This window comes from Sebastes umbrosus, chromosome 13 (genome assembly GCF_015220745.1).
Source record: "Sebastes umbrosus isolate fSebUmb1 chromosome 13, fSebUmb1.pri, whole genome shotgun sequence".
In the NCBI taxonomy this organism is placed as follows: domain Eukaryota; kingdom Metazoa; phylum Chordata; class Actinopteri; order Perciformes; family Sebastidae; genus Sebastes; species Sebastes umbrosus.
In genome coordinates, this window is record NC_051281.1 from 24,413,555 (window position 1) to 24,436,972 (window position 23,418).

Sequence of the window (23,418 nt, forward strand, 5' to 3'; positions counted from 1 at the left end):
CAGCATTTTAGGGATATTCTGTTTTTTTCATGTGTCCTTTCACTCCACATTGTTACTAGGGCTGAGACAATACACCTATCTCCCAGCTTGATACTATCCCGATACTTGGGTGCCGATTTAATATCAATTGCGATTTTCAAGTATTGATATTCTACAAGTATTGCGATTCGATATCATGATTTACTGCGATTTTTGTTAACTTTTTTAACACTGGGAACATGGGAACAAGTTGAATCATATACTTCTAGGGACTTTTAATTAAAAAAATTTCTAAATTAATACATTAAAATATTTGATTTTCAGCAAGTATGGATACAAAGATGTCCTGAAGTCAAATATATATTTGAATATATCATTGTCAGACATTATTTATTACATTTTTTTCAGCAACCCAAAAATCAAAGAATAAAGACATTTCCCTCACAAATTAGTGGTATTTTCTTTTTAATTTATAAGGGACATGTAATGTTTTATACTTCTGGTGAATATAATCCAATCAATCTTATTTCAATATATATATTTTGTATATACAGTTCCCTTTGTTAACATGTGTATAATTCCGCTAACTTCGCCAATTCCGTCGCTAGCTCTCCCGTCAGCTCCTTTCTCTTTATACATCCATGGTCAGCTCCATTGGGGCCGTTTGAATGCATTTAACATAAATGTCAGTATATGGGTTGTATCGTCGGCCGATTTGACCACGGATGCGAGTGACGGCTGGCTTGCTATAGAAAGTAACGAGATCAGATTATTTTTTCTTGTCTTGACTGGTTACTTTTGTATGTTTTGGAGACATGTGTTGAAAGCCACTGTTGTCTTTAACGGCTGCAGAATACTAGTTTGTCTCCTACTGAGTGTTATTTCACAAAAGCCCTGTTATAGACACCTGTTGTTTGTCTCTGATCAAAACAACGGCAAGCTCCAGTCAATAGATGGTTACTGCACACACATCCAGCTCCCCAGATTCTCACCTGCTGAGTTTTTTGTAAACACTGAGTCACGTACATGTGAGGTCAGAGAGCAGATCACACATTCTGTGTTATTGCTTTGTCTTTACGGGTAATTTGATCACAACACACACACACACACACACACACACACACACACACACACACACCTGCTGTTTTCTCCACAGTATTCGGCAGCCATCAGTTTCCCAGTTATGAATGAGGAATGAGTGATGTGGCCTCACCTCAAAGACATCCAAGGCTGAACCCCTCCCCTCCAATCCTTTTCTTCACGGCCTCCGATGTATTTATCAAATGTCAAGCAGCCAAATGGCTCTTTTCCTGCTGCAGAGAGTTCTCAGAATGGGACGTTAGGGTTGCAACAGTGATTCAGGCAGCTCTAACCTGGATGGACGAGTACCCAGGACACAGCCTGCAATTTAGATTTCATTGCGATAGTGGCACAGGTTAAGGCACAAGGCGAGTGGAGGTTTGGTGAGGAGGATGATGGTGGGGAGCCATGATGGATCACTAGGGAAGATGTTGCACGGCGGGGAGGAGGAGGGCCTAAAGGAGGAGATGGTTGTAGCAGATAGTAAATGACAGGACAAACTGGGTGAAAAAGAATACAGGTGAAAGTCTCAAAAAGGTGACTTTGAAGTGATGTCCGCTGAGAACCAGAATGAAACGTTAGAGTGGATCAAAGGATGGACGCTGATGAAAATGGACGGGGAGGAGAGGGCTGCAGAGGTTCCTGAAATGGGTTACTGGCGAACAGCGGAGCCGGAATGAGTTTTGAAGTGGCTAGGCCAGCTTTGGATGACGTAGGCTAATACAGTGTTTCCCACAGGAGTTTTTAGAGACATTGGTAGGCATGCTCTCCCAGAAGAGCATTTTGAACATTTTAAAGTTAAATGCATCAATCTGGTTCATTCTGAGAGCATAATTGCAAGGCTAGATCTATGAGGAACTTGGTACTCTAGTAAACAATGGAGTCATAAAGGTTGTATGAATGCTGATGGCAAAAAGTCACACAGCATAAGCATGGTAAATGAGACGGAGTGTCGACATCGCCGCAGACCCCTCGCACTGAGGACAGTCTGCCCCGGTTGACAGTCGCACCGGGAATCCCGTCCCTCCCCACAGGGAGAGAGGACGCACTGTGCAGCGAGAACTCAACAGCGGCGAGGTCCGGGCGAGGGGTGCTGTAACACTCACGGTCGGGCCTTTCCAAGCAGACCTTGGTTGCAGCGCACCGGATGATGCTCCCGGTCAGCCCACCAGTTGAGTGTAAAAATATAAGTGTAAAACTATTTTGGGTTCATTATGAAACTGTACCGGTCTGGACGTCAGATCACTTTGATTTCATTAGAAATAGGCTACATATTGGTTGATCGTGATTGGATAAAGATCCACAGTACAGGCTGCTCTGCCGGTAAAAAAATGTGGATAAATATATTATTCAGTGCTTTTTTATTGGGCATCAACCTCACATTTACGCACGTATTGTCAGGAAAAAAAATCGACTTGAAGTGTAAATAAAAGCTTCAGTTCAGTACATGAGTCTCAGCTGAGACGGAGTCATGTAGACAGCTGCTGCACAGATTAAAATGAGAGCAAATCTGTAGAATAAAAACACTTCTGACACCCTCCAGTCTGGACACACATGCGGTGGACGGGACTGACTGAAGCATCTTTTTTACCATGTTGCAACATAGGGGCATTCGTGGGGATACAGTGATTTGCAACCTTAAAAAGAAAGTGGGACAGGGCTGTAAAGTATGGGGGCCAATGGCCCCTTGGCCCCCCTATTTCCGGCGCTCATGCTGGTGAAGATGACCATTTGGGAGGAGACTTTGTGTTCAGTAGCTCCTTTTACGTCCTTGTAGAACAAGAATGACATCTTCTTTTTTTGTGAACCTTTGGCCTGTGACGGAGCTTAAAAATCAGAGCGGTGGGGTAACAACATAATGTCCCTTGTATAAAGCTGGAAACTGGTCAAAGCATGTTAATATTCCAAATGGGTATTTAATAAGCTATGCAAAATAAGTCAAGCGAACAGTGAACAGCATACATTGCAATCCTATTAAAACTTTGCCACCTCTCAGCTCTTTCCTTTGATCTGTCAAGCTGCAAACCCTAAGCCTACTCCCAGATGTAATTCTTTTTTCAGATGCTAAAGGTCTGGATGTCATCTCCTGCAGCCAGTTGTTAATTAGATGTTGTTAAGCTGTCCACTCTTCCGCAGCCTTATCAGCTAAATTGTCCTATTAATGAGATTCGACTTTCTATATGATTTAGTCTCGACATTTCAAAGCCTTTTTTTATGATTTTTTTGCAAGAACTGAGCTAATCATGATTTTAGTTGCATTTTTATTTAAGCACAGTGTAATAAAAATAAATATTTCCAGAATAGTGCATTCCTTAAATTCATTTTTAATGCAGGTTATATTGTTTCAGGCAATAACTGAAGATTAAAAGGTCCTTCTTGTGAAATGTTATATGGCTTTGGGAAATAGCTGATCAAATTTGCTGTACATCCCTATTAACCATTATCTCCAAATATATGTTTATTTTGGCCCGATCAACATGCTTTTTGAGTGTATCAAAATGCTGTTCTAAAACACATTTTATTGGCAAAAAAAGGTATAATATTTCCTTTCCTTTTTTTCGTATTTAACAGATCACAATAGAAAAGAGAAAAAACAAATGAAAAAAGCAAAAACAAACACGGTATACCCAAAAATCTAAACAAATAAATTGGATTGGCTTTCTGGTGAGGGAACCAGGGCAATGCTAACTTCCGGTTGGCCAACAAAAATACATCATCTTTGCACCACTCTATGTATACCTACCTACATGCATTCATTACATGCATTACAACCTGCGTGTAATGAAAAAAGATCATGCAAAATCTGTAGAAAACAAAAACTGCTGCCTTCAGTGAAGCACATCAGCCATGCAACTCCCAAACAATACCAGAGAATAGAACTCAGTACTGCTTCCTCTACTGCAGGCTGAACCACAATTGCAATGCACACTTTTTTATATTTTCCTTGATCGCCTGACAGTCTGGCAGTGTGATGACAATAAAAACACTTAAAATGCTCAATCTCGCAGGTAAAACAAGGCTTGGGAGGAACATTCATGCTTCCTGGTAAACTGAATTTGTTTGATTTGAAGCTGTTTCCTCTCAAGAGGCAATTTGGGGACTTGATGGCATGAGGGGCTCTGATTGCACAAAACTTGGCAGTTTTGTGGGCTGGATGCTATTAGGCTGTGTGCAAAAAGCAACGCTTTGCTACTGTAATTATGAACCATAGAATATTGTGATGATTTAAAAACCATTTGTCCAGGCTGGCATCAATTCGGGAAAGCAGCTACAGTATGCCAATCACACGTTTTAAAACTGTCAGGTATTTTACAAGCAAATATAAAAACTCTCATATCTAAAGTGCCTGACTGATTTACTGGCTGGATTCAAGCTTAAATTGTAGCGTTTGACCTGACCATTTGTCAACATTTATTACTCATTTTTGCAGTGATGGCCAAAACGCAACAGCTGTCAGAATTATAAATGCGTGCCAAAGTCTCCAGACCCCGCATGCATCCTCTCCTTTGACGCAAGCCCTCATCGCTCTCGACTGAGAACAACCTGATTGAAGGCAAATGGATCAATATAACAATCCTTCAGCACCTCTTTTCCACACTCCTCTGTGCATCCACACAGACCTTTGTAGGGGAGAGGTGATAGCATCTAACATGTGGCTAACAATCCTGACTCCTAGAGAGACTGCAGCTCTGGCCTACAGTCAACTGAATGGCTATCCATCAGGATGGGTTATTTTCTCCACATCAACTATGTTGTTTTCCTCCCACACAGTGCTGAGAGAGATTTGGCTGTGTAGCATGTTGTCTCTCTTGGTCTTTTTCTCTCTATTTTCATCATTTTTTTTCTCTGTCTCCTCTCTCTTTTCCTCCCGTCGCTTTTGTCTCCCTTTACTGTCAAATCACTTAAAAGCTTTAAAGTGATTCCCCTCAGTTCTTCCTTAATCCTGTCATCTGCTCCGTTTTAGATTTAGTTTCTTTTTGTTTTGACATAAATGCCTGAATGCAGTGGTGTGCAATGTTGATTTCATACTACAAATCTCTCTCTTCCTGCTCAAGCAATTTGAATATTTGTTCAAATTCAAAAAGAGACAAGGAAAAAATAAACAACTGCTTCCAACAAAACAGTGCACTAAGAACAACGCAACAGAGAGCTATAGCTCATACATTTACAAAACACTACCAATTTGACTATGTCAAAAAGTAACACCAGCCAAAAATTGATATCATCCCTACGAATGTCAAAATGTAATTCTAATCACAAATTTTTGTTTTTCCCATTAAATAATTTACAAGGGCTGTCAAAGTTAACACAATTTCTTTAACACATTAACACAACTTGCAGTTTTTTGGTTGTAGGTTGTAGGTCAGTTTTAAAGCTAGAGTGAAGATACTGGTATTATCTGAAACTAGGACCGAAGGAATCCATTGGTACCAACCATGATGACTTTAGTCTTGTTATATTCAGAGTAGTTGTAGTTCAAACCAACTCTTTGGACATAGCAGTTGTATTTTGACAGTAAATTCATTCATATCCAAATTCTCTAAAATAGGCTTGTATCATCTGCAAAGAAATAAATCAAATACATAAAAATACACTTACATCTATTATGTGCAAAATAATCAATAACGGGCTTAACGGTGAGCCTTAAGGAGCCCGAAGTAACCTTCAAACACTTTGTTATTAATAATATTTATCTAATCATATAGCGATACCTTTTTTCCAGGTAGATAATTAACCCCTCTAGTGCCCTATCTCATCTTACATTTTCAGCATTATGCCACGGTCAATAGAGTTAAATGCTTTGTTTATGGGACATATTTCATAAAATACCACCACTGTAAATTCATCATGTCCTATCGCAGCAGATTTTTCCTCCAAAAGCTCCATCAATGCCAGTAAAGCAACCAATCGGCTGATAAATCTTCAGCCTCCTAAACTGCTCCTGACTCATCCCACTGACTCCAGCTGAAATGTCAACTGAATTAGCAGCCATTGTACCTGTAAGCATCCTGAGTGGGAGGGTCTAAGGAGTGAGGAGAAGATGAAATTGAAGAAAGAGATGAGGCATGAATTCATTGGAATGAACCCTGTGACCTTGAATGAATAAGCTCATACTAAATTTCACATCACTGGATGGACTGATATTCCCTCTGAAGGGTCTGATGCTTGCAGACACTGTCCCACTTAAGGGCCACTGGTGATTTTCTATCTGGGCTATCATTGATCCCAAGGCAGTTGCAAGTTAATGTCTGAGCTAGCTTGGGGTAGTTTAAAGTTAGCTGTCTCTGACAACACTGATACTCAGTGATCTCTCTCTCTCTCTCTCTCTTTCCATTATTCCCAAGTGGAAAAACTTTGCTACTCTAATTCCTTCCACGTCTGAGAAGAAGTACACTTCTGTGTAGCTCAAACTACTTGCTCCTTAGAGGATTGTGTGTGGAGGATTGTGCATATGACTAAGGTTGTAAAAGACCAGAATTCAACAATAGAGTGTTGAATATTGTGTAAGCTGTGAGCGTGTTTGTTTATGCCCTTTCAATTCTATTCATATTGACTTACATTGCACCTTTACTGAGACTGTGTAGGATGAGATTTCACCAATGCTATCATTACCTTTTCTCAATATTTCGATATCTGTTAGTGTGCAAAACTGGCACATCATTAAAATAATGACTCCAAAAAAATCTATCAGTGTTTGTGTTGGCTGACTGTTTGACCTGTGGATCTGATGGAGTCAACCAGGAGAAAACAGGAAAACCATGCTTGAATTTATCAGTTCTATGGGCCTCGATTGACCTGAATGGAAGATGGAGCAAATATTTGCAGGATGGATGCATTATTTGATTGTGGTAACCGACCTTGTTCCTTAGGGGACTCCTTCTCTACTGCCTGGAAGTTTGTGTAAAATGAGTAATTTGGATGAATTTTGAGCAGATTATTTCCTGTGAATATTGCATCGGTGGTATATTTCCCTGTTATTTTTAGGGACTTTTAATACAATTCTCTGTATTGCGTATTTGTTTTTGTTTTTTAACATTCATACTTAATAGGCTGCTTTTTTGAGATATTCAGTGTTTTCTTCTCCCTGACGCTTGGCCATTGTTCTATTAGCTCTTTGGTTGTTGTAACTGCGTACTTATCTAATGCAGGTCAAGGCTGCTGCAGACAGGGAAGCCTCTGTGAATATAACTTATGTTCAGGTCTGCACCGTGCCCTTATCCTGTTTGTATCTTAAATAGGGCTGTCAATCGATTCCCTTTTTTTTTTAATCGCATGATTGTCTTTAGTTTATCGCAATTGATGACAAATCAATCACACATTTTTTAAATATTCAAAATGTACCTTAAAGGGAGATTTGTCAATTATTTAATACTCTTATCTACATGGGAAGGGACAGATATAATGCTTTATGCAAAAATATGTATATATTTATTATTGGAAATCAATTAACAACACAAAACAATGACAAATATTATCCAGAAACCCTCACAGGTACTGCATTTAGCATAAAAAATATGCTCAAATCATAACATGGCAAACTGCAGCCCAACAGGCAACAACAGCTGTCAGTGTGTCAGTGTGCTGATTTGACTATGACTTGCCCCAAACTGCATGTGATTATCATAAAGTGGGCATGTCTGTAAAGGGGAGACTTGTGGGTACTCATAGAACCCATTTTAATTTACTGATCTTAAGGTGAGAGGTCAAGGGACCCCTTTGAAGATTGCCATGCCAGTTTGTAGTGCAAAATGTAGCGCAAGTTTGGAGCATTATTTAGCCTCGGCAACAAGCTAGCTGGGCATGCCATGGTTGGTACCAATGGATTCCTTAGGTTTTATAGTTTCATATGATTCCAGTATCTTCTCTCTAAAAATCGCAAGTTGCTTTAATGCGTTAAAGAAATAGGTGATGTTGAAACAAATTTGCGTTAATACGTTATTACCTTTGACAGCCCTATTTCATGTCATTTCTGTACACTTTTGTTTATTTTGCACCACCTCAGAGTTCTGACTGGACATCACATCACCTGCTTTCCTACAGACAGCATGATTGAAGTGTTGATGCCATTTATTTGCTCTTGAAAACATAGAATGAACTGGTAACGGGTTGTGATATTAAGGCTTGCTTTTTTCTTTTTGTTTTAAACACTAGCTGTAATTTTGCAGCATTTAGCTGCACTTTTCTTTTAATGTGCTCCATCTGAGTTCCTCCTTTTCTCTTTCTCTCATTCCTTCTCTCAATTCAGTTTTAACACTGGTCTGAGACTCCCGGCCAATCAGCAGAATCAGGATTCTGCCGGTGCTCCTGATGGCCAGTCTGGGCCTTGCTTTAAAGAGCCCGGGGGGAGTCATCAAACAGATGCCAATTTCACAGTGGGATAGCCCAGAGCCCTTGTGGACTTATCTGGAAGTTAGTTAGACTTGCAAAGTGCAAAAAGTTAAGATATAACACATTTAGGAATATGTTTTTGCAGTCCATGCTGTTCATGTAGTTCCTGAGGCTGCAACTCAATTTGTTACAGTTATTGTTTGCCTCTGAAATATTCATCTAGTTTGATACATTTAGACTTTGTTTCCATAGACAGTATGTACTAAGTCAGAAATTTCCATTGATTTTCTGTTTTCAAAAAACCCTCACCATCAATGTTAAGATCCAGAGAGATCCTATCATGCTATGACATTAAAATGAACCTGGTGATACCTCATTACCTCGGAGCCCGTCAAAATGTATATAATGAAACATCCACATGTTGTGCATAACTCGTGTCAGTGATTAGGATGACTTTACCCAGTGCATGCTGTCTTGGGTTTTATACGGCGTGGATGAAACGCTGCACCCAATGTCAGAGAATGCCTGAGGGCTTTCAGAGCCCTTCACTCTGTAGCCAAACTCTGCCTGCCTCTGTTGATCCACGATGCACAGAATGCAGAAACAAGCTTTTGAGAAGTGAGAAACACTGAGAGCTTCAGCCCTGCCTTTGATCAGAGAGGGTGGGCCGTAGCCTCCCGTCACCCCCCTCCCCGTGCAAAGACCCAGAGGCTGTATTGATTTTGAATAATGCTTTGTGTCTCCTCTAGCTGCATACATGCATAATTTGTCTTCATTATGTGCTGGGCAGAGGCAAGTCTTCGTGTTTTTGCTTATATTCCAAAGTGAGTTTGTTTATAGTGGAAGAGGTTGGGAAGAAAAAGGGCAAATAGAGAAATGTACACTGTAAACATCATTGCATAATCTTTGTTTTGACTTCTTGTTTTGTGTGTCGACTCATTGCTGGTCTATGCGTTTAGATTGTTCAATTAATACATTTAACAATAAGGATAATCAGTGTCCGAAATTCTTTTTTTGACTTGAGTGTACGGTTCTGGGACCTCAGAATTGCGTCTCTGCTCTTTGCAGATGATGTGGTTCTGTTGGCCGCGACCTTCAGCAAGCACTGGGGTGGTTTGCAGGTTTTTTTTGCCTCTACCTAAAGAAGTTGTAGTTTTGTTGCCTAAACCTAAAGAAGCCTTTTTGTTTGTGTGCAAAACGTGACGTTTCATTTAGTTTTACAACACGTTAGAATGTGTTGCAGCCGAGTGTGAAGCGGTCAGGATGAGAGTCAGTACCTCCAAGTCTGAGGCCATGGTTCTCTGCTGGAAAATGGTGGATTGCTCCCTCCAGGTTGGGAGTGAGTCACTGCCCCAAGCGAGAGAGTTTAAGTATCTCTGGGTCTTGTTTTCGAGTCAGGGTAAAATGGAGCGGTAGATTGACAGGCAGAGATGCCCATCCATCATCTACGATTTCCCCCCTTATGGAGTTTCACACTGTCTATACTACAGCGCCTGACTTCCACTTCTGCACCTGTCATAATTACCACGGTCGCTAGACGTCCCTGTTGTGTTCATTAATACCTTCTTTCAGTGATCTAACATGTGAATAGATGATAAAACCTACTAGTGGGTGTAATAGGCCCCAATTGACCCACATCTATGGGGCTTTTAGCGACTGATAACACATATTTAATAGCCTAACAACAATCTAATCAGCTGTGTGTACTGTAATGATACACCATCCGTACAAAAAAATTACAATATAAATTGGGAAGAATTCTGCTGTTGGTTACCCACAGATTTCTCTACACAAACAATATTCTAACTTGTCAAGATTCAGTAGTGAAAGTTTTGTCTGTCACCTGTAGAAAACCTGTATGTGCACAGGCGTCTACCGGAACTGCATCTGACAGTCTGAGCTGGCGTCGCCTTCCTCTCACTCTGGGCGGCGCCCTCATTAGGATTTCATTCAGCTCGTCTGACACACTCCTCGATGATATCAACAAGCACGGCGGGATAACACAAGAGTAATAAATGAATTACATTGACTGCAAAATGAATGACGTTGCAATGTCAACAGCAGGGCGCCTTGCTGCTCTGTAATCCAAACACTGCTGCATAACATTGAATTAATGAATTCTTGTTTGCTGGATGGAGCACGTCACGTTTCCTTGTAAAGCTTTTAAGCTTGGTGCAGCTCATTATGGTGGCATTTGGCCCCCGATCACTCCAACACACATTTATCCTGTCTAATGATACAATTACACTTATTACTTTGATGCGCAGTCAAAGATAGGAACACATATTAGACAATCAAAGTTATTACTTGTTATTTTTAGCTCATTCTGTTTCTCCATTTCATTTGGCTCTAAATAAGCATGAATTGCATTTTCTTTTAAAATTGTAAAGGTTAAAGTCTGGGTAAAATCAAATCAGAGATCTGGTTCTAAACACATAATGCATGTTAGAAAACAATTGCTGAAAACATGTCAAAAGGCTGTGAACCATGTAGTACTGAATGTGGAGTTGTTTTTCTTCGTTAGGATTTTTTGGGCGGGCCTGAACTCATGGCTCAATGACACACTGGAGCCATCCATAGCATAACCCCTCCCCGACTATATAAAAACTAGAGCACCTAGCATCAGTGGCTCTCCCACTCAATTGCCAGTTAGAACACTTACAGTTTTCTAGCAGTGGTGTACACTCCCAGTGGGCCATCAAAAAATCCATGTTTTTACTGGCCATCCAGCTCTGTCTGTCTCCCACCAGCCCTCTCTGTGTGCCTGTCGCTGTAACACAGTCTCACGGCAGTTTGTGAAATAGTCACAAATTTATTCTATATGATTTGTGTACATAGACACAAAATTCCCTGTTTTTTCGTGATGGTCAGCACGAAATCAATTTGTGTATAATCCACATAATTGTGAACTGGGAAGTATAAAGAGCAGCAAAGGCCGTGTAGGGAGGAGGTCGGGGTGGATGGGTGGTTCCAAAAACACAAGACTTTCGCCAAGGAGACCGGTGTTAGTGTCCCGGTGTGAAACCAGAAGACAGTGTTGATTTATTTGTCCCATAACTTCTGTACTTTATAGGTGAGTCAAGACACTTCCAGTGTTATTTAAACCTAAATAAAAACTAAATAGTTTTGTTGCCTAAGCCTAACCAAATCGATGTTTCCCTAAATCTTACTAAGTAGTTTTATTTTGAAAAGACTGGAGTGGAAATTGACACATGCGTCACATGTCACGTGTCAACATTATATTATATTATTATAATATCATCAGCATTTGATCAATTCAGGCTGATAACATTTGGAAAGTCTAGAAGAGCCAAACGATTGAATTATTTTATCCCCATTCAAGTTAGTATAGGTCTTACTGGAAGTTAGCCAGCAGAAGTCTCTGGTGAGCATTCTCTACCCATAGACCATGTGCATTAATATTCTGCAAAAGTAGCATGCAGCAGTGAGATGGCCAACAAGATGTGTTGTAAACACTGTTACTGTATCATGATCGGGTATGGTTTCAGTTTCAGAGCCTTCAGCAGACAGGCTCCCAGCGTTTCAGAGCAGAGAATACAGCTTATTTTTCACGATTTTGAAACCTAATTTTATATACTTGGTGATTTAATCATTCAAATTTGGCTGGGTGTTTAATAACACATTTGTCTGTGGATTTACTTACTCAGAATACATATTTAATTTAGTTTTACCCAGACTTTAAATGTGCTGTTTCCCCCATTGAGCAGCGTTTTACTTGAAGTGATTTTGATTGTGAAATATTGTGCAGAATTATCTCACTTAGCTCACTCTCTATCATGATGAAAGGGGCTTCTGGTCATGTGGCGTGTCTGATGTTTACGCACCCCAGGCAGATCGTTTGAAAAACTTAAATTGTGCAGCAAATCGACCATTTTCATGTCAGTATTCACGGCACTGGGATCCTCAAATTGGTGCTGATATGCAAATACTAACTGTAAAAAAAAAATCCTGCTTTACGGATAGACTTCAAAACAGAGTTCGGTCTCTGTCTGGTTGTGCCAAACAGACCAAGTAATAGATAAATCACTATGTTGCTTGAAACAGCTGCAAAATCTTAGTTTCTATCTGAAATAGCCTGATTTACTTTTTGTAATAATTGTCAGTGTAAGGTAGCTTTCAAATCCCTGCAATCATTTGGCCTTTAATTAAAGAGGAGAGCGATCAAAGAAATAAATCAGCAAGTGTGTGCAGTTTGGCTCATAGAGGGAGAGCAAAACCCATTCCTCTCTATAAACATCGTCCAGATTTATCAGCAAATATGGCTTCACTCTGCTTGTGAAGTCAGAACTCAAACCCTTCGATCAGCATTAAAGCTCTCAAGAGATAAGAGAAAGGGCCAAATCACACGTAATGAGATTTTTGAATGACTTTGGTGTTTGTGATTTTGCTTTGCATCAAGAGAAATGACTGAAAGAACAAACCCTGTCTCCTACAAAATGATGTTCCCATACAACTAAACTGCATTCTCAATTATGTTTCGAGGGAAACAGATTTTCTGTCGGATTACGGTCGCAGTTTTAAACGTGGTTAACTTTGTAAATTGAAACAAAACAAAAAATGCAACCAAACTATTTGGTTAGGGTTAGCGGAAAAATCATGGTTTGCCATTCCACCCTCTTTTTTAGAAAGGTATGGGTGGAGGACAGGGGATGTTGAGGGGTAGATAAATAGTCAATAGTAGATGAATTTGAGATGCAGGTCAGCACTTTGTGTCAAGATGTTATAGTCATTAATAAGAAACAAAAAATAATTAATATATGAATTAATCAATTCAAATAAATTGTTTAAATGTATTAGTGCGCAGACCATTATGGTATAAGTTTATAATGTACATTCCCATGATTTATTATGTATCATTAGTTGTTGCAACAAGTTTTGGGTTGATAACATTTGTTCCACAGATTTGGTGCTAAACTTAACAATTTTTTTACCACTTGAGAATCGATAAAAATAATCAATAATCCCTCCAAAATAGCACTTTACTATTAATACACTATTTACTGAAAAAAAGCATGTGCCTCTGTGCCCTACAGTGCTCTTAATGGCATCTGCAAGATTTCACAGACAACAACCAATCAGAGCTGATCTCGAGTCTGCCGTCCAGCTGCCGTCTATGAAAACCAGCTTTAAATCACTTTCAACTCCGACCAAATGGTCAAACTATAGGCTGCGCTGATTAAATATGAATCTATATTATGTTACTATAATGCCTATTTCTCGCCTCAAATGTTTTCAGAAACATCTTGTAGTGTACTTTTTTAGCTGTAAAATGAGAACGTTTGTGACCCGGCAGCCATGTTGAGATCTGCTGAGGAAATACCGCACTCTGCCCACTAGATTTTTTAAAGCCTGAAAACAGAGCCATGAGGAGGTGCAGAAGTCTAATTATCTCTCAGAATACTTTAATTACAATATGCTGAAAGGTTATTATGGAATGTTTGCCCAATGATGCCAAAAACTCGTTGCCTACTGAAGCTTTAACCCATCCATCTGTCATTAGAAACGTATTTGTGATACGTCAAAAACAAACGTAATCCACGACAAAATAACATTTACCTCAAAACATAATTCACAATGCAGTTTCCTTTGAATGGGAACGTAATTTTAAGGAGACAGAGCTGGAAAGAAGAATCAGACTGCCAACCAAGGAGGAGTTTGACTTTGCTATTTATTAGGAGTCCAGGGTGATAATACGGCTCCCAGCCAGAAATGCGAGCAGTTGCTGTAATAATGTGATGTGCTGAATGTGGAGTTGCTCCGGCTAAGCCACATGAAGTTCGGTCATGAAACTTTCATGGGCGGCCCGGTGGTGTGGAGCTCCTGAATGTCTGCACTAAATTGCCCCAGGGTCATAAATACTTTATCAACAGCAGACACCTCAGCAAAACACCTCTCTAGGGCTCTCTCACTCTCACTCTCTGTCTCCCTACCTCTCTCCCACCATCCCTCTCTCCTGCTCTCCATCTCTCCACCCCCACACACTCCTTCTTTGGCACTCCACTACTGTGTTTAAAGTGAAGTATTTCACCCATGCAACTACACATTCTCTCTACCTTATAATTCACAGCTCACCTTAGCAATTATATAATACCATGCTCTCATATAGAGTCACTGCGCAGGCAGAGGTGTATAGCATGTTCACCTATTAACAAAAAACGATGGAGATTCTTTCTTGACAATTTTTTGAAAAGAAAACATCAAATGCACCAAAGCAAAGCTGCAAACCTATATCTTTTAAAGCACTGTCTTTGATCTAGAGGCAGCAATTCAACCCAGCCTGCTTAAATTTAATGCCACAGCCTTTATTCGCCCAGCGCCATGCATGGGTTGTGTTTGAAGCAGGACACCAAGAGCGCTATTCACTCAAAGATCCTCAGCAGACCTTAAACAAGCTGCAGAACGAGCACGTCTCGAAAAGAGCGAGGGCTTGATGGGAAGCGGAGAGGAATAACAGATCCTGCAGCAATCCTACTGCAATCACTGTGGCTGTAACTCTGCAGTATGAGTAGACATGGATCCAGCTGTGAATGTGCAGTGAGTCATCAATCGGGAAATCACCTGAAATACAGATTGTTCCAACTCCCTTTCATGTCGTATGCTATGAATAGAAAATAGGTATTTTTTTCTCCTAAGTTTGTCTTTTTTCTGCTGTTTTGTATTCTTGTGTACATTGTGAAGGTTGTGAAGGATTACTTAGTGTAGATAGGGTATCAGTAAAATACTTACTGGGTAGTATTAGGGCTGTCAAAGTTAACGCGATAATAAGGTGTTAACACAAATTTGTTTTAATGCCACTAATTTCCTTAACGCATTAACACAACTTGTCATTTGTAGTGGGTTTAGAGTGAGGATACTGGTATCATCTGAAACTAAAAAACCTAAGGAATTCATTGGTACCAACCATGTCATACTATAGCTCGTCGCGAAGGAGGCTAAATAACACTCCAAACTTACGCTAATTTCTGGCGAGGAAAAACTGTCATGGCCATTTTCAAAGGAGTCCGTTGACCTCTGACCTCAAGATATGTGAATGAAAATGGGTTCTATGGGTACCCACGAGTCTCCCCTTTACAGACATGCCCACTTTATGATAATCACATGCAGTTTGGGGCAAGTCATAGTCAAGTCAGCACACTGACACACTGACAGCTGTTGTTGCTTGTTGGGCTGCAGTTTGCCATGTTATGATATGAGCATATTTTTTTATGCTAAATGCAGTACCTGTGAGGGTTTCTGGACAATATTTGTCATTGTTTTGTGTTGTTAATTGATTTCCAATAATAAATATACATAGATTATAAGTGAAATAATTTTCATTATAATTTATTTCAAATATATGCTATATTTACGGAAGTGCCTTTGAGAAATTACTGTAAATATGAAATATTCATTAGTGAAGTTTCAATGTTTTTAATGTACATTTTTAAATGATTGTTGTTGTTGCTGGGGAAGAAACGATTAGGCTTATCCTGGGAGGAATGGTGTGGCTTTATAGCTATAACTAACATAATGACATAGTTTATAGTTAAATAAAAACAAATAAACTGAAAACAATAGGGGAGATATCAGTCCATTTTATTTGAGATTGTCTATCTAAAGATGTTTAGACATTATAACTAGTCGAGTAATTGCGAGAAACAGAGCCGCATCGCCCCCTGCGGCATATTTGCCACAAGAATAAGTTCAGTAATAATGTATTCCACGTACGAAATGTCGGCGGATTTATATCTTTCCATCTAATTAGTATAAGTCTTCTAGCAATAAGAGTAGAGAAAGATGTGAGTGGGTTGAAAGGGGTGAAAATGCAGCATTCAATCTATGTCATTGTAGGAGCCAAAATGTGTATTTAGCCTGTGTTGTTTATTATTATTTGTCTAGGCTGCACACATTCTTTTTTGTTACTGTCATTTCCAGTAATTGGCACGTGTGTGTGGTTTTCACTTTATTTATCTGCTCAGTTGGACGGCTGGTTTTGGACAAAGAGGACTAGGCTCTGATTTTTTCTGTTGGCCATCACCTACTTTAGTTATTTCAGTTATTGCTTGAAATTCTTTTCATTTAATAAACAGCATAAACACATCTGGACGTATGGATTTCTTTGAACGAGTCACAGTTAAGACTTAGCCTCTAGCGGCTTTTGATTCATAGTACTCACTACAGTCATATTAACTACCTAATGATGACATGTCAGAAATCAATTAGCTTAGAGCAATATCAGATAGATATGTGAAAGGGTAGCTGTTTGAATTAAAGAACACAGTGATCATGGTGAAGAATATGAAAGAGTAACTTAACACCAGGCTAAAAATCTGTGTTTACTACCCTCTGTGGCTGCAAGTTTCAGGTTTGCTGAAGATTTGCTGGGTGTGGTCACTGGTCTGCTTGTAGAAACAGTACAGTTCCTCAAAATCAAATACACTATATAGCAGCCACAACTAGCAACATGATGCACACTGACATACTGTAGTGTCATGATGAGTGGAAGCAGGCTGTGTTTTGTGTGACCTTATGAACACTGAAACTTAAAACAGTCATATCAGCATGCATAGGCAGATAGACCCACAAATTTGAAGGTGCTTGTGTAGGCTGACCAGTGTAGATACAACCTTTACCTCTCGATGAAATAATCCACGAAAGGTTATCAGATGTATTCATCATCCGAGCAGATCCAATGTGTGTAACACTCCTTCTTCCTAATAGGCAAACACCATTAGTCTCTCTCAGAAAGTGGTGCACACAAGCAAAGGTTAAGAGGAATTTATGCTAATGTGAGCTCTGCTAATGCACTCAACACACCCACAAAGAATGAAAATGATTTTTTTTCTTCTTTTCACCTACAATTCAACACTTTTTTTGACCTTCAAGAACGACCACTGCATGCTGCTTGCACATTTGTTACACCGTATGTTTGCTTTATAATAATTTCACGTCTTTGACATTCTGAAGGTACAGCAGGTCAAACACAAGATGTCAATATTTGAGCGTCAGTGTTTTGGGGCAAGAGAGATGTTTCGTCTGCCCTCAGTGCCAATATGAAGGTCTTTTGCTGGCATTTCTCCCAATTCCTTGAAATATTTGATAGGGGATTTATTCTGCATTGTCACTGTGTTGTGGAAAGTAGTGGAGTGGATCTAAGTTCTGCTTTCTGAAAAGCAAATGTCCTCTGAAATGGTTATCGACATCAAGGCTGGGTTAAAAAGTCCAAGGTTCGGTTCGTGCCAGTTGGCTTTTGGTGATCAATGATCGATTGCAAATTTGGTAGGGGATCTGCACCACTAAAGCACGATATCTACTACTACTGCATTAGATCAAGATCAAGAAGACCTTTATTATCATTATGCAGGCATAGCAAAATTGCAGTTTCGTCAACCTCAAATGGTGCATAAAAGACTTCACACATGCTAACAAGGAATAAATAAGGTACAAGTGAGATAAAAGATTACTAATAAATATCAGCGATAAAAAGTGCAGAATTTTCAGAATCAGCAGAATTAGATTGAAGTTATGGTGAATCTAGACGACCAGCTTGTTCTCATTCCCAGGGTGTCAGACACTGACGCTTTGTCTCACACCTCAGCGTCTGATACCGATATATAAGGCACCCTTCAGCGTCTGTATGAGATGCACCGGGCTTTCAACTAACTCCAATGTAAACCCATTAGGGGGAGGTAGCAGGTCAACAGTAGATGTCACATAGACGTGGTGTATATCATCTGAAAGCTGGGAAACTGAAGATCAATTTCAGATGCAGCTCAGCACTGTGTGTCAAGTTGGTCTTGTCATAAATCCGAAATAAACATGCTAGTATGACATAGTTGGTACTGTATATTCACTCTAGCTCTAAAGCTGAACCTACTATGACCTTTGAAATACAGTAAAGTCGGTCGGGGTCGCCTGCGGTCCTGCGGGTCTCAGAGGGTCAAACAGTACAAGATATTTATGTACACTTATACACCATAAACTCCATATCAGAGCCATTATATCGGAGCACAGGGGGAACAAAATCCTCTCAGAACATGTATTTCTGTTTGAGAAGTGTAGCTGTGCTAACTTAATGATGGGGCCTGCTTCTCATAACAATACAGCTGCAATAGCAGCGCTGAGCGGTGCCCGTAGGCCGACTTGGACCGACTTACTTCTCAAAGTGGGATTGATCACCCTTGTCTACAAAATGGAGCACACAGATCGATTTGTGCCTTTATTATAATACAAGCGGGCAAGTTTTTCAACACTGCTATATTCTACCCCACTGCTGTTTACTGTGATCTCATCTCTACAACTGTACAGTTTATCAGTTATGAGTTTTTGGAATTTGTTATATAGGCTGAAGTGTAATCAGTAACATGGAGCTGATTTCAAACAGCAATTTGCTTCAGGTCTGAGAAGAATGCTTAAAGAGGATCAGGAGGAGTGTCCCTGGAGGAATGGGAGCTTCCACTGAGAGCAGCAGTTAGTATGACTGGGATGTGATGCACTGTTTTCTTCATCATTGTTTAAGCAGAGTTTTGAATCAGTGTAATTGTACAAAACTGTGTACCAAACCCATGTAACATAATAATTCCAAGCCGGTTTTGTGTTGTGCTCATACTGGAAAAGTGCCAAAATAAAGACACTCAAAACAATTTGTATGCAGGCTAAAACAGCCTTGATTTTTGAGTGTGCTGTTGATTTTCTCACAATCCAACGCACAAAAGAAAATTGTAGATGGCGGTGTAACAACTCCTAAAACACCTTTTAGAAAACAAAAAATAAATAATAAATAACTAATTAGTAATTCAGGGGGGGAAAAAAAGAACTGTCAGTGAGTGGCGCTTTCATTGCCTTTGCAGAGTGCACATATTGCATAATTTGCTGTTGGTATAACAACAATAAGTTTGATGCATTATGCAATTCAATTTGTATTGTATGTATGATAGGCCACATGGTACTGTGATGATAGTGTGTCTCAGTGGGGGCAGCGGAAACAAGTTGTGAAAACAACATTAAGTTGATATGGTGAATAATCTGTTATTAAGACATCCAGCAGTGATGGAGCAACATTATCATTCATTTGGAGTCTTGTCTTTGGCCACCTGGTGAATGGAAGTCCAGTATTTGATTGATTGGAAGTATGAAGTAGCATAAAAATACTGGAATACTCAAGTCAATTACAAATACCTCAACATTTTTAAATAACTTTTTAATCATATTTGCTCCAATCTTGCCTACTTCACTGCTCATTTCCAGGTTCATACTTGCATTTTGTGTTTCTACTAGAACATGTTTACATGCTTTAATGTTAAAAAAACACAATATTTTTCTCATCATGTCTCTTCTGAATATACCTGTGTTCACCCTCTGTCTGAGAAGCTCTGTTTTAGTGCCTGTGTCTTTAAGAAAAAGCCAAGTCTGGTCTGATTGGCTTGTGAGAAAAATATGGAGCACCTTTGCAAAGGTAGTTCTCAAGTTGTGGGTGGTATATTCTAATGAGCCTGCATGTGACATAGGAAGGGGAGCAACATCTGATTGTTGATGTGCACACTGAAAAAGTGAGTTTTTCATGGTATGTTCTCTTTAAGTACAGTACATGAGCAAACGTAGCTACTTATAATCTTTCCACCACTGGTGCGTCGTCGTGTATGGCAACAGTCAGAGCGCGTGAGCAGTTATTTCACCTCACAATCCCCTAATAAGCTTCGTGATTCAGAGTCAAAAGTCAAATGCAGATAGAAGAAGATATTGATCCCTGTCTGGCAGAGACATTAAAAAGATATGAGACTTCTGTTTTGTTGACAAATGTGGCTTCAACAGCATCAAGAAGTTGAGTCTCTGACTGCTCTTCTATTAAGCCCGCCGGTAGGTTTGATATAGCGTCGGGTTCACATGTGTCATTTGCACTGCTAAGTACTCCAAAGGCCGATGCAATTGCATCTTTGGCCCGCGCGTATTTAACAACCCACGGCGAGCTGTGGTGAATCTCTTTTTTATTGACCGTTTAAGCTCCTCTGCTTAAGGCCAAGTAAAAAAGCTCCTGTACAACAGAAAACCAACAGCTAGAAAGCAGCCGTCTGACTGAGATCTGGTGTTTAGTTCATGGTTAAAAAAGCAGAGGTGGCGTGGTGTGTCTGTGCGCCTACGCAAGAGATGAGACTGCATGTGGGCTTTTCAGCACCATGGACAGCTCCTGCTGCCCGGCTCCAGGCTCGGGGTCTGGGCATGATGCGGGCCTTGAACACCATGGACAGCTCCTGCTGCCCGGGTCCCGGCTCCAGGCTCCAGACTCAATACTAGGGGATTGGGCAGGATGCAGGCTTTCAGCACCGTGGACAGCTCCTAGTGCCCGGCTCCAGGCTCGAGGTCTGGGCATGATGCGGGCCTTGAGCACCATGGACAGCTCCTGCTGCCCGGGTCCCGGCTCCAGGCTCTAGACTCGGGGACTGGCCAGGATATGGGTTTTCAGCACCGTGGACAGCTCCTGCTGCCCGGGTCCCGGCTCCAGGCTCCAGACTCAATACTAGGGGACTGGGCAGGATGCAGGCTTTCAGCACCGTGGACAGCTCCTAGTGCTGCCCGGCTCCAGGCTCCAGACTCCAGACTCAATACTAGGGGATTGGGCAGGATGCAGGCTTTCAGCACCGTGGACAGCTCCTAGTGCCCGGCTCCAGGCTCGGGGTCTGGGCATGATGCGGGCCTTGAGCACCATGGACAGCTCCTGCTGCCCGGGTCCCGGCTCCAGGCTCTAGACTCGGGGACTGGCCAGGATATGGGTTTTCAGCACCGTGGACAGCTCCTGCTGCCCGGGTCCCGGCTCCAGGCTCCAGACTCAATACTAGGGGACTGGGCAGGATGCAGGCTTTCAGCACCGTGGACAGCTCCTAGTGCTGCCCGGCTCCAGGCTCCAGACTCCAGACTCAATACTAGGGGATTGGGCAGGATGCAGGCTTTCAGCACCGTGGACAGCTCCTAGTGCCCGGCTCCAGGCTCGGGGTCTGGGCATGATGCGGGCCTTGAGCACCATGGACAGCTCCTGCTGCCCGGGTCCCGGCTCCAGGCTCTAGACTCGGGGACTGGCCAGGATATGGGTTTTCAGCACCGTGGACAGCTCCTGCTGCCCGGGTCCCGGCTCCAGGCTCCAGACTCAATACTAGGGGACTGGGCAGGATGCAGGCTTTCAGCACCGTGGACAGCTCCTAGTGCTGCCCGGCTCCAGGCTCCAGACTCCAGACTCAATACTAGGGGATTGGGCAGGATGCAGGCTTTCAGCACCGTGGACAGCTCCCAGTGCTGCCCAGCTCCAGGCTCCAGACTCCAGACTCCATACTAGGAGTCTGGGCAGGATGCGGGGATTTCAGCAGATTAACAAAGCTGTCAAACCGTGTCAGGAAAACAGTCTGCAAGGACATGATCTACAGGCAAACAGTTCATACTGCACTCATCAAGCAAACGCTATACCCCCACCCTCCCGGGAAACCATCACAAGACCACTTCAACAACCCTCCTCCTCCTCCATCCTCCTCTTCCTCCTCCTCCATCCTCCTCTTCCTCCTCCTCCTCCTCCTCCTCTTCCTCTCTGTGCTATATCCCCCCCCCCCCCCTCCTCCAAAAACACCAGCATCACTGAGACAGGGGGAGAGAAAGAGAGAGCCCACAGCACTTCCTCACCCAGACGTGCCAGAGAAGTGGCAGTGGTGGTGGTGGTGACATGTGAGGACGAATCATTCGGCTCTCTCGGTTCGGTAACGAGCGTGTCCGAAACTCTCCTCCCTTTTTCCCGCCGCCGCCGCCGCCGGGGCTGATGTGAACGCACGGGCTGCGTTGGGTTTCTCGTCAGACGCTCGTTGCAAGACCTCAGCAGATATATACTCAATCGTGACGGATCCGTCCCCCCTTTTTGCTCCCACACTCCTGTTTAAGATTCCGCAGTTGACAAGACGGACAGCGCTTTTTTTGCCCGCCGCCGCATCCTTCTCCTCTCTTCTGACTTTTTTTTTTTTTTTTTCACGGAAATCTGGCCGTTTTTCTTTTAAGGATTCAACCCAAGTTTAATCATACGAGGAGTTTACAATGACAGCTACCAAGGAGCAGCCAAACCAGAGGCAGAATCAGCAGCCGCAGGATGAGGTGGGCATGTTGGCTTTTTCTTTGGACTCGGTTTTTTTGTAGGTTTATTCCACTTTATCCATGTAGCCTATACATTGGCCTATTAAACTCTATAGCCTGCTCTGCAAGGTCAGTCCATCTACCAACATGTAGCTTCATCTGATTTGCTCTGACAGGCAGTTCTGGCCACATTGCATGGAGTGGGAAAAAAAATTAGTTGCTCGGCTGTTTTGTCTTCATCAGTTTTCTGTACACACGATGAGGAAGGATGTTGGCTGTTAGTGAGAGAGAGAGAGAAAGAGGCTGATTCAAGTTGGGGGGCTGCACGTGCCCAATATTGAGACAATCGAGCCCTCGTCAGCTGTGCGTGGAGCTCATTGTCAGCTGTCACAGAAGACTGAGGCACAGAAATGCTGAACGCCGTGGGCACATGCACCGTCAGTGAAGAGGGTGAGGAAGACTGCGCATGGAGGGCGCATTGTAATTCAGCCGCTGCCTCCCCGTCAGCTGCCCACGACACCTTGAAAGAGAACAGTCGTGGAAAAATCACTTTGAAATAGGGGGAAGAAAAGGCACTATATGCGCACTATTTTCTCTCCCAGATGCCCTCACTGTGACTTCCTGATGTGGGCACCTTCAAACGCTCCCATTAGACTACAGGGGTTAAATGTCCCTGTTGTATAGGCACCTTTACACAGGTGGCGTTGCGCACTGACTGCAATGCTTTTTTAAGGATTTAAAGCTTCAGTAGGCAGAATGTTTTTTGGCATCATTGGGCAAAAATTCCATAATAACCTTTCAGCATATTGTAATTCAAGTGTTCTGAGAGAAAACTAGACTTCTGCACCTCATCATAGCTCTGTTTTCAGGCTTTAAAACATCTAGCCTGTGACGGAAGACTTTGGCCAATCACAGGTCATTGCAGAGAGA

At 41.7% G+C, this 23,418-nt stretch overlaps 1 protein-coding gene across 4 annotated transcripts in view; it reads left to right on the top strand.

Annotated features, from left to right (window-relative positions):
* Nucleotides 1–23,418, top strand: part of LOC119500190 (inactive dipeptidyl peptidase 10-like) — a 235,965-nt gene that overhangs the window by 72,186 nt on the left and 140,361 nt on the right. The window contains exon 1 of one of the 4 annotated variants that reach the window (XM_037789795.1): nucleotides 22,019–22,509. The exons of the other annotated variants lie outside the window; for them this stretch is intronic. Coding sequence (XP_037645723.1) covers nucleotides 22,453–22,509 — 57 coding nt within the window. The 5' untranslated portion in view covers nucleotides 22,019–22,452. Of the gene's footprint in view, nucleotides 1–22,018; nucleotides 22,510–23,418 lie in introns of those variants that run through there. 4 annotated transcript variants of the gene reach the window in all.